This window comes from Bombina bombina, chromosome 1, assembly GCF_027579735.1.
Source record: "Bombina bombina isolate aBomBom1 chromosome 1, aBomBom1.pri, whole genome shotgun sequence".
NCBI lineage: Eukaryota > Metazoa > Chordata > Amphibia > Anura > Bombinatoridae > Bombina > Bombina bombina.
This window is the reverse complement of record NC_069499.1, coordinates 1,553,710,862-1,553,723,206: the sequence shown is the minus strand read 5'-3', so window position 1 is coordinate 1,553,723,206 and position 12,345 is coordinate 1,553,710,862. Positions and strand designations below refer to the sequence as shown.

The 12,345-nt window shown below is 42.3% G+C and overlaps 1 protein-coding gene across 1 annotated transcript in view; it reads left to right on the top strand.

The window, feature by feature from the left end:
- FBF1 (Fas binding factor 1) overlaps nt 1–12,345 on the top strand; it is a 208,204-nt gene that overhangs the window by 61,608 nt on the left and 134,251 nt on the right. The window contains exons 14-16 of the mRNA XM_053709181.1: nt 3,973–4,374; nt 4,579–4,665; nt 4,749–4,831. Of these exons, the coding sequence (XP_053565156.1) occupies nt 3,973–4,374; nt 4,579–4,665; nt 4,749–4,831 (572 nt within the window). The remainder of the gene's footprint in view (nt 1–3,972; nt 4,375–4,578; nt 4,666–4,748; nt 4,832–12,345) is intronic.

The window sequence follows — 12,345 nt, the reverse complement described above, 5'->3', positions numbered from 1 at the left end:
GCCAGATGTAAAAGAATTACGGTGGTATCTGTCCTGGACTATATCTTGGTTCAGGTGCCTTCTTTTCTTTTTGTAAGATGTTATTGTCTATTCTACGTTCCCACGGGTGGAAAGTGAATCTGGAGAAGAGTTCCCTGGTGCCAGACACCAGGGTGTGTTTCTTAGTAACGATTATAGATTCTCTGTCTATGAAGATTTTGCAGACGAAGGTCAGAAAATTCAAACTTCTGACTTCCTGCCTGTCACTTCAGTCCTCAACCTGTCCATCTGTGGCTCAGTGTATGGAAGTAATTGGTCTGATGGTTGCTTCTATGGACATCATTTTGTTTGCTCAGTTCCATCTGAGACCCCTACAGTTATGCATGCTCAGACAATGGAACAGAGACCACTCGGACCTATCGCAGAGGATAGCTCTGGTTCCCCTAACAAGAGTCTCTCTATCTTGGTGGATTTCACAGGACCATCTGTCTCAGGGTACATGCTTCCTAAGACCATCCTGGGTGATTGTAACCACGGACGCCAGCCTTTGAGGCTGGAGAGCAGTTTGGGGTTCTTTAAAGGCTCAGGGTCTTTGGACTCAAGAGGAGTCTCTTATTCCCATAAACATCTTGGAGTTGAGAGCAATTTACAATGCCTCATCAGCCTGGCCTCAACTAGTTTTAGTCCAACTTATCAGATTTCAATCGGACAATATCTCCTCAGTGGCTTACATCATTCACCAGGTAGGAACTCGGAGTTCCTTAGCAATAAAGGAGGTGACTCACATTCTCCAGTGGGCGGAGTCTCACGATTGTCTCCTCTCTGCCTTCCGCATCCCAGGGGTGAACAACTGGGAGGTGGTTTTTCTGAGCAGGCAGACTTTTCATTCCGGGGAGTGGGCTCTCCACCCACAGGTTTTCAAATAATAACTCTCAGGTGGGGGGTTCTGGAGTTGAATCTGATGGTGTCATGTTTAAATGCCAAGCTTCCAAAGTAGGTTCAAGATCAAGAGAGCCACAGACTACTCTTATTGACCCTCTAGCAGTGCCTTGGAACTTTAGTCTGGCGTACCTGTTCCCCCGTTTGCTCTCCTTCGAGTTATTGCTTGTATCAAGCAGGAGAGGGCATCTGTAATTCTAATAGCTCCTGCATGGCCTCGCAGGATCTGGTGAATATGTCTTCTCTTCCACCTTGGAGGTTATCTCTGAGGAAGTACATTCTACTTCAGGGTCCATTCCTCCATCCAATCCTGGATTCTCTGAAGCTGACTGCTTGGAGATTGAACGCCTAGTTCTGTCTAGATGTGTTTTTTCTGAAGCGGTCATTGATACTATGCTTCAGGCTTATAAACCTGTTACTCGCAGGATTTACCATAAGGTATGGCGTAAATACCTTTTTTGGTGCAAATGTAAGGGTTTCTCCTGGAGCCGGGTGAGGATTTCCCACATTTTATCTTTTCTTTAGGATGGCCTAGAGAAAGGTTTGTCAGTCAGTACTCTGAAGGGTCAGATTTCTGCACCATCTATTTTTTTGCACAAACGTCTGGCAGATTTTCCAGATGTTCAAGCTTTTGTTCAGGCCCTGGTCAGAATCAGGCCTGTGTTTAAACCTGTTGCTCCTCCTTGAAATCTTAACCTAGTTCTTAAAGTTTTGCAGCAGGCTCTGTTTGAGCTGATGCATGTTGTTGATATAAAGTTGTTATCTTGGAAGGTTTTGTTTCTTCTTGCTATTTCTAACGCTAGTAGAGTTTCTGAACTTTCAGCTCTGCAGTGTAATTCCCTGTACCTTATTTTTCATGCAGATAAGGCGGTCCTTCATACTAAATTGGGGTTTCTCCCTAAGTTGGTGTTGGATCCAAACATTAATCAAGAAATTGTTGTTTCTTCTTTTTGTCCTAATCATTCTTCTCATAAGGAACGTCTTTTGCATAACTTGGATGTTGTGCATGCATTTAAAATTTTAACTACAAGCTACTAAAGATAGATTTTCGGCAATCTTCTGCCCTGTTTGTTGTTTTCTCTGGAAAGCGTAAGGGTCAGAAGGCCACTTCTACTTCTCTGTCCCTCTGGTTAAGAAGTATGATTCGTTTGGCTTATGAGACTGCTGGACAGCAGCCTCCTGAGAGAATTACGGCTTATTCCACTAGGGTTGTCTCCTCTTCTTGTGCTTTCAAACATGAAGCTTCTGTGGAACAGATTTGCAAGGCGGCAACATGGTCCTCTGCATATTTTTTCCAAATTCTAAAAATGTGATACTTTTGTCTCGGCTGAGGCCTCTTTTGTGAGAAAGGTTTTTCAAGCGGTGGTGCCTTTTGTTTAGGTCCTCCTGCCTTGTTCTCCCTCCCTGTTCATTCCGTGTCCTCTAGCTTGGGTATTGGTTCCCACTAGTAATTGGAATGATGCTGTGGGCTCTCCATCTATTCCCTTGTGCTTCTTCTTTTTCCATTTTCTTTCGGCTGAATGACTGGGGATTATGGGTAAGGGAAGTTAAACTTAAAGGGACATGAAACCCAAAAATTTTCTTTCATTATTTAGACAGAGCACACAAATTTAAACATTTTTTCAATGTACTTCTTTTATCTAACTTGCTTAGTTCCCTTTGTATACTTTGTTTAAAAGCATATCTAGATAGGCTCAGAAGCTGGGAGCTAGCTACTGATTGGTGGCTGCACATATATGCCTTTTGTGATTGGCTTACCAATGTGTTCAGCTAGTTCCCAGTAATGCATTGCTGCTTCTTCAAGAAAGGATTCTAAGAGAATGAAGCAAAATTGATAATAGAAGTACATTGAAAAGTTCTTTACATATGTATGCTCTATCTGAATCATGAATGAAAATATTTGGGTTTAATGTCCCTTTAACAGCTTTGCTGGGGTGCTCTTTGCCTCCTCCTGCTGGCCAGGAGTTGAGTATCCCACTAGTAATTGGAATGACATTGTGGACTCTCCATGCCCGGAAGGAAAGAAATTTATTAGGTAAGCATAAATTTAGTTTTTTTGTGATTCAGATGGGGCACACCTTTTTTTTTAACAAATTTACTTCTGTTATTAAATTTTCTTTGCTTAGTATCTTTTGTTGAAAAGCAGGGAGGTTAAGTTCAGGAGCGTGCACGTGTCTGCAGCATATGGAAACAGTTTTGCTGGCAGCCGTGTTTCTTGTTATGTAGTGCTCCAGTCATGTGCACACTTACCTCTCTTTGTATCTCTCCAACAAAGAATACCTTGAGAATGAAGTAAAGTGGATAATTGTATGTTCTGTAATAATCATAAAAAACTAATTTGGGGTTTCATGCCCCTTTAAAGGCAAACAGTGATGAGACCACGGTATTCTCTTTGTGCCGGTTTAATTACTGACATCTTATTAAATAGTATGGTCTGCTTACTGCTTTACAAACTGAAATGTTAAAGTGATATGAAATCCAAGGAATTTCTTTTGTGATTCAGACAGAGCTTACAGTTTTAAAAAAGTTTCCATTTTACTTCTATTATCAAATTTGCTTCGTTCCCATAATATTCTGTATTGAAGAGATACCTAGGTAGGCTTCTAGAACACTACATCAGGAAATAGTGCTGCCATCTAGTGTTCTTGCAAATGGATAACATTCTTGCACAACTGCTTCCTTTTAGTGCCCCAGATACAGGCACGCGCCTGAGCTTACATCCCTGATGTTCAACAAAAGATACCAAAAGAACAAAGACAGCTTGATAATAGAAGGAAGAAACTAACAAAGTTGTTGAAAAATTTGGGGTCTCATTTCCCTTAAAGGATTCGCTGTATCTAACGTTTCAACTCTTTTATGTTTGGTTTACCTTTTATGTGTTTGTTTATTACTCGGTGTTGGAGGATTTCAAGCAATATTTAGATTGTTGCTCTGTCTACAGATTTGTGTTGTAGTGTATCCGGCTTGTCAATTTTCTAAACACATAAGAAGATCTGATTTGTGGTCTAAGAGACAGAATTATCTCTCTCTTTTTTCTTCTTCTGTGTTTCCCAGATTCTCTGCAGAAGGCAGTGACAATCTGAAACCAGATTCAAGACCTCGCTCTGGCACCCCAGTTTCCCGAAGTCCTGCACGTGGTGAGAAGAGCAGGGCTGACTGGCTTGGTCTGAAAGATGATGATGTTTCAGATCCGATGCCTCCTGGTCCCCTGAATGAGACGGCCCGAGCATCAGATGCAAAGCCTGTTACCTCCAGCCAATCATCCTCAATAGTGAAACCTGGAAATGGACCCATAAACCAAAGTACAGCAAATCTGCCAAAACCGGCAACAGTGCCGCAAGATGACGATGGGTGGTTGTCTGCTGCTCTGTCACGCAAGAAAGGCCAAAAACAGGAGAAGGAAGAAGAGGAGAGAGGACGGTCTCACTCAGAGGAGGTTGAGGCCAAATTAAAAAGGTGGGTTTTGTTTCTGTTTATAGTATAACAGTGGGTTCCCGAGGAGCACCTGAAACCAAGAAAAATAGTATAATTTTATTAGCCTTAATTTGGTCTCACTAAAATGAAACAGAAATGGATTAAGATTATAGTTTTGCCTAATGCTTCTTAAAGTTTTGCAGTAGTCATCACTGGCATCCTAAGAGTTAATTTAACCTTTTTCAGCTCTGTGGTTACTTCTCAGTCATCAATACAGCAACCAGATGCCACCAAGATCACAAAAGATACAGCACCTCTATCTGGGGTATCAGGGTGAGTTTGTGAGATCAGTTTCTGTCTGTAGTGATATTGTATAGACCAGTAGGGCGGCAGCTAATATGATCTCTGCCTTGCAGGTCTCCTTTACCATGGGAAATGCCAAAGCAAGTATCTGCACCCTCTGCTTCCGTGATCACCAGACAAGAGAAGGCTATAACAGGTAGAAGCCATATTAACCAGTAATGCTGGAGGACTAAAACCTTACACACAACTCCTCACGTATCCCCATCCCACGACTGATGATGCTCTATAGATCCTATATGTTTATCCTTTTCCGATGCACCAAGAAACCGTTTCTATTCATTTTATTGCAGCATATAACCCCTCTTTAATACATCATATATGACCTTCAATAAACAAACTCGTACAGCTCAGTATGTGGCAACTGTCAAAACCAATGTTTATAATAAACATGTTAAAAATAGCTATGGAAAAACTATAGATTATGAGTCAACTATCACTGGAGAAGCTGATGTGTTTTGACTTGCACCATGCTGGGCTACAGACACTTGTTTAGAAGTTCAGATAAAACACAAATGCATCTGATAGCCTTAAAGGGACATGAAATCCAAAAGTTTTCTTTCATGATATAGGTGGAACATACAATTTTAAACAACTTTCCGGTTTACTTCTATTATCAAATTTTCTTCATTCTCTTGGTATCATTTGTTGAAAAAGTAGCAATGCACTACTGGTTTCTAACTGTACACATGGGTGAGCCAGTGACAATTGGTATATATATGCAGCCACCAATCAGCAGCTAGAACTTAGTTTGTTTGCTGCTCCTGAGCTTTTCTAGATAAACCCTTCAACAAAGGATAACAACTGAAGGAAGAAAGTTAAATAATAGAAGTAAATTAGAAAGTTGTTTAAAGTTGTATGTTCTACCTAAATCGTGACTTTACTGTCCCTTTAAATAACAGAACATAGTAGAAACCCTTGGAGTATGTACATTTAATTATAGTGGTAAATATATCTTGGTAAGCATTTGTTTTTATTAGCATTAATATTCTTTCATCTGTCATAAATTATATGTGTTCCATCATAGAAACATAGAATTTGAAGGTAGATAAGAACCAAAAAGGCCCATCAAGTCTACCCATATTACATGTTACGTTTTCCTTAGGATAGCCTTGTGCATGTCCCATCAAGTCTACCCATATTACATGTTTCGTTTTCCTTAGGATAGCCTTGTGCATGTCCCATCAAGTCTACCCATATTACATGTTACTTTCTTCTGTTATGTGTGATCAGTCCACGGGTCATCATTACTTCTGGGATATAACTCCTCCCCAACAGGAAATGCAAGAGGATTCACCCAGCAGAGCTGCATATAGCTCCTCCCCTCTACGTCACTCCCAGTCATTCTCTTGCACCCAACGACTAGATAGGATGTGTGAGAGGACTATGGTGATTATACTTAGTTTTTATAACTTCAATCAAAAGTTTGTTATTTTACAATAGCACCGGAGCGTGTTGTTGCCTCTCTGGCAGAGTTTGAAGAAGAATCTACCAGAGTTTTTACTATGATTTTAACCGGAGTAGTTAAGATCATATTGCTGTTTCTCGGCCATCTGAGGGAGGTATAAGCTTCAGATCAGGGGACAGCGGGCAGATGAATCTGCATTGAGGTATGTAGCAGTTTTTATTTTCTGAATGGAATTGATGAGAAAATCCTGCCATACCGTTATAATGACATGTATGTATACTCTACACTTCAGTATTCTGGGGATGGTATTTCACCGGAATTACTCTGTTAAAAGTACACTAAACCTTTTAATAGGTATTTATCATGTTAAACGTTTTTGCTGGAATGTAGAATCGTTTGCATTTTCTGAGGTACTGAGTGAATAAATATTTGGGCATTATTTTTCCACTTGGCAGTTACTTGTTTTAATTGTGACAGTTTCGTTTCTCTCTCACTGCTGTGTGTGAGGGGGAGGGGCCGTTTTTGGCGCTCTTTGCTACGCATCAAAAATTTCCAGTCAGTTACTCTTGTATTTCCTGCATGATCCGGTTCATCTCTAACAGAACTCAGGGGTCTTCAAACTTCTTTGGAGGGAGGTAGATTCTCTCAGCAGAGCTGTGAGACTTATATATTGACTGTGATTAAAAAACGTTGCTCTGTAATTTTTATTTTCAAATTTAATTATTGTTAATTTACTAATGGGAACAAACCTTTGCTAAAAGTTGTGTTGTTTTTAAGGATTGAGACTATAACTGTTTTTCAGTTCATTATTTCAACTGTCATTTAATCGTTTAGTGCTTCTTTGAGGCACAGTACGTTTTTGTTAAATAAGATTGTAACCAAGTTGCAAGTTTATTGCTAGTGTGTTAAACATGTCTGACTCAGAGGAAGATACCTGTGTCATTTGTTCCAATGCCAAGGTGGAGCCCAATAGAAATTTATGTACTAACTGTATTGATGCTACTTTAAATAAAAGCCAATCTGTACAATTTGAACAAATTTCACCAAACAGCGAGGGGAGAGTTATGCCGACTAACTCGCCTCACGTGGCAGTACCTGCATCTCCCGCCCGGGAGGTGCGTGATATTATGGCGCCTAGTACATCTGGGCGGCCATTACAGATAACATTACAAGATATGGCTACTGTTATGACTGAAGTTTTGGCTAAATTACCAGAACTAAGAGGCAAGCGTGATCACTCTGGGGTGAGAACAGAGTGCGCTGATAATACTAGGGCCATGTCTGATACTGCGTCACAGCTTGCAGAGCATGAGGACGGAGAGCTTCATTCTGTGGGTGACGGTTCTGATCCAAACAGATTGGATTCAGATATTTCAAATTTTAAATTTAAATTGGAAAACCTCCGTGTATACTAGGGGAGGTTTTAGCGGCTCTTAATGATTGTAACACTGTTGCAATACCAGAGAAATTGTGTAGGTTGGATAAATACTTTGCGGTACCGGCGAGTACTGACGTTTTTCCTATACCTAAGAGACTAACTGAAATTGTTACTAAGGAGTGGGATAGACCCGGTGTGCCGTTCTCACCCCCTCCAATATTTAGAAAGATGTTTCCAATAGACGCCACCACACGGGACTTATGGCAAACGGTCCCTAAGGTGGAGGGAGCAGTTTCTACTTTAGCTAAGCGTACCACTATCCCGGTGGAGGATAGCTGTGCTTTTTCAGATCCAATGGATAAAAAATTAGAGGGTTACCTTAAGAAAATGTTTGTTCAACAAGGTTTTATATTGCAACCCCTTGCATGCATCGCGCCGATTACGGCTGCGGCAGCATTTTGGATTGAGTCTCTGGAAGAGAACCTTAGTTCATCTACGCTGGACGACATTACGGACAGGCTTAGAGTCCTTAAACTAGCTAATTCATTCATTTCGGAGGCCGTAGTACATTTAACCAAACTTACGGCTAAGAACTCAGGATTCGCCATTCAGGCACGTAGAGCGCTGTGGCTAAAATCCTGGTCAGCTGATGTAACTTCTAAGTCCAAATTACTTAATATTCCTTTCAAGGGGCAAACTTTATTTGGGCCCGGTTTGAAAGAAATTATCGCTGACATTACAGGAGGTAAGGGCCACGCCCTGCCTCAAGACAAAGCCAAAGCTAAGGCTAGACAGTCTAATTTTCGTCCCTTTCGGAATTTCAAAACAGGAGCAGCATCAACTTCCACTGCACCAAAACAGGAAGGAGCTGTTGCTCGTTACAGACAAGGCTGGAAACCTAACCAGTCCTGGAACAAGGGCAAGCAGGCCAGGAAACCTGCTGCTGCCCCAAAGACAGCATGAACCGAGGGCCCCCGATCCGGGACCGGGTCTAGTGGGGGGCAGACTCTCTCTCTTCGCCCAGGCTTGGGCAAGAGATGTTCAGGATCCCTGGGCGCTAGAGATCATATCTCAGGGATACCTTCTAGACTTCAAATTCTCTCCCCCAAGAGGGAGATTTCATCTGTCAAGGTTGTCAACAAACCAGATAAAGAAAGAAGCGTTTCTACGCTGTGTACAAGATCTGTTATTAATGGGAGTGATCCATCCGGTTCCGCGGTCGGAACAAGGACAAGGGTTTTACTCAAACCTGTTTGTGGTTCCCAAAAAAGAGGGAACTTTCAGGCCAATCTTGGATTTAAAGATCCTAAACAAATTCCTAAGAGTTCCATCGTTCAAAATGGAAACTATTCGGACAATCTTACCCATGATCCAAAAGGGTCAGTACATGACCACAGTGGATTTAAAGGATGCTTACCTTCACATACCGATTCACAAAGATCATTACCGGTATCTAAGGTTTGCCTTCTTAGACAGGCATTACCAGTTTGTAGCTCTTCCATTCGGATTGGCTACGGCTCCAAGAATCTTCACAAAGGTTCTGGGTGCCCTTCTGGCGGTACTAAGACCGCGAGGAATTTCGGTAGCTCCGTACCTAGACGACATTCTGATACAAGCTTCAAGCTTTCAAACTGCCAAGTCTCATACAGAGTTAGTTCTGGCATTTCTAAGGTCGCATGGATGGAAAGTGAACGAAAAGAAGAGTTCTCTTTTTCCTCTCACAAGAGTTCCATTCTTGGGGACTCTTATAGATTCTGTAGAAATGAAGATTTATCTGACAGAAGACAGATTAACAAAGCTTCTAAATGCATGCCGTGTCCTTCATTCCATTCAACTCCCGTCAGTAGCTCAATGCATGGAGGTGATCGGCTTAATGGTAGCAGCAATGGACATAGTTCCCTTTGCACGTCTACATCTCAGACCGCTGCAATTGTGCATGCTGAGTCAGTGGAATGGGGATTACTCAGACTTGTCCCCTACTCTGAATCTGGATCAAGAGACCAGAAACTCTCTTCTATGGTGGCTTTCTCGGCCACATCTGTCCAGGGGGATGCCATTCAGCAGGCCGGACTGGACAATTGTAACAACAGACGCCAGCCTACTAGGTTGGGGCGCTGTCTGGAATTCTCTGAAGGCTCAGGGACAATGGAATCAGGAGGAAAGTCTCCTGCCAATAAACATTCTGGAATTGAGAGCAGTTCTCCATGCCCTTCTGGCTTGGCCCCAGTTAAAAACTCGGGGGTTCATCAGGTTTCAGTCGGACAACATCACGACTGTAGCTTACATCAACCATCAAGGAGGGACAAGAAGCTCCCTAGCAATGATAGAAGTATCAAAGATAATTCGCTGGGCAGAGTCTCACTCTTGCCACCTGTCAGCAATCCACATCCCGGGAGTGGAGAACTGGGAGGCGGATTTCTTGAGTCGCCAGACTTTTCATCCGGGGGAGTGGGAACTTCATCCGGAGGTCTTTGCCCAAATACTTCGACGTTGGGGCAAACCAGAGATAGATCTCATGGCGTCTCGCCAGAACGCCAAACTTCCTCACTACGGGTCCAGATCCAGGGATCCGGGAGCGGTTCTGATAGATGCTTTGACAGCACCTTGGAACTTCGGGATGGCTTATGTGTTTCCACCCTTCCCGCTGCTTCCTCGATTGATTGCCAAAATCAAACAGGAGAGAGCATCAGTGATTCTAATAGCGCCTGCATGGCCACGCAGGACTTGGTATGCAGATCTAGTGGACATGTCATCCTGTCCGCCTTGGTCTCTACCTCTAAGACAGGACCTTCTGATACAGGGTCCATTCAAACATCAAAATCTAACTTCTCTGAAGCTGACTGCTTGGAAATTGAACGCTTGATTTTATCAAAACGTGGTTTTTCTGAGTCGGTTATTGATACCCTGATACAGGCTAGGAAGCCTGTTACCAGAAGGATTTACCATAAGATATGGCGTAAATACCTATACTGGTGCGAATCCAAAGGTTACTCCTGGAGTAAGGTTAGGATTCCTAGGATAATGTCCTTTCTACAAGAAGGTTTAGAAAAGGGTTTATCGGCTAGCTCATTAAAGGGACAGATCTCAGCTCTGTCCATCTTGTTACACAGGCGTCTGTCAGAAAATCCAGACGTCCAGGCCTTTTGTCAGGCTTTAGCTAGGATCAAGCCTGTGTTTAAAGCTGTTGCTCCGCCATGGAGTTTAAACTTAGTTCTTAACGTTTTACAGGGTGTTCCGTTTGAACCCCTTCATTCCATTGATATAAAATTGTTATCTTGGAAAGTTCTGTTTTTAATGGCTATTTCCTCGGCTCGAAGAGTCTCTGAGTTATCAGCCTTACATTGTGATTCTCCTTATCTGATCTTTCACTCAGACAAGGTAGTTCTGCGTACTAAACCTGGGTTCTTACCTAAGGTAGTCACTAACAGGAATATCAATCAAGAGATTGTTGTTCCATCCTTGTGTCCAAATCCTTCTTCAAAGAAGGAACGTCTTCTACACAATCGGGATGTAGTTCGTGCCCTCAAGTTCTACTTGCAGGCAACTAAAGATTTTCGCCAAACTTCTTCCCTGTTTGTCGTTTATTCTGGACAGAGGAGAGGTCAAAAAGCTTCTGCTACCTCTCTCTCTTTTTGGCTTCGTAGCATAATACGTTTAGCCTATGAGACTGCTGGACAGCAGCCTCCTGAAAGAATTACAGCTCATTCCACTAGAGCTGTAGCTTCCACTTGGGCCTTTAAGAATGAGGCCTCTGTTGAACAGATTTGCAAGGCTGCAACTTGGTCTTCGCTTCATACTTTTTCCAAATTTTACAAATTTGACACTTTTGCTTCTTCGGAGGCTATTTTTGGGAGAAAGGTTCTTCAGGCAGTGGTTCCTTCTGTATAATGAGCCTGCCTATCCCTCCCGTCATCCGTGTACTTTTGCTTTGGTATTGGTATCCCAGAAGTAATGATGACCCGTGGACTGATCACACATAACAGAAGAAAACATAATTTATGCTTACCTGATAAATTCCTTTCTTCTGTTGTGTGATCAGTCCACGGCCCGCCCTGTTTTAAGGCAGGTAAATATCTTTTAAATTATACTCCAGTCACCACTTCACCCTTGGTTTCTCCTTTCTCGTTGATTATTGGTCGAATGACTGGGAGTGACGTAGAGGGGAGGAGCTATATGCAGCTCTGCTGGGTGAATCCTCTTGCATTTCCTGTTGGGGAGGAGTTATATCCCAGAAGTAATGATGACCCGTGGACTGATCACACAACAGAAGAAAGGAATTTATCAGGTAAGCATAAATTATGTTTTTTCCTTAGGATAGCCTTGTGCATGTCCCATCAAGTCTACCCATATTACATGTTACGTTTTCCTTAGGATAGCCTTGCGCATGTCCCATCAAGTCTACCCATATTACATGTTACGTTTTCCTTAGGATAGCCTTGCGCATGTCCCATCAAGTCTACCCATATTACATGTTACGTTTTCCTTAGGATAGCCTTGCGCATGTCCCATCAAGTCTACCCATATTACATGTTACGTTTTCCTTAGGATAGCCTTGCTCATGTCCCATCAAGTCTACCCATATTACATGTTACGTTTTCCTTAGGATAGCCTTGCGCATGTCCCATCAAGTCTACCCATATTACAGGTTACTTTTTCCTTAGGATAGCCTTGTGCATGTCCTATCAAGTCTACTCATATTACATGTTACGTTTTCCTTAGGATAGCCTTATGCATGTCCTATCAAGTCTACTCATATTACATGTTACGTTTTCCTTAGGATAGCCTTATGCATGTCCTATCAAGTCTACTCATATTACATGTTACGTTTTCCTTAGGATAGCCTTATGCATGTCCTATCAAGTCTACT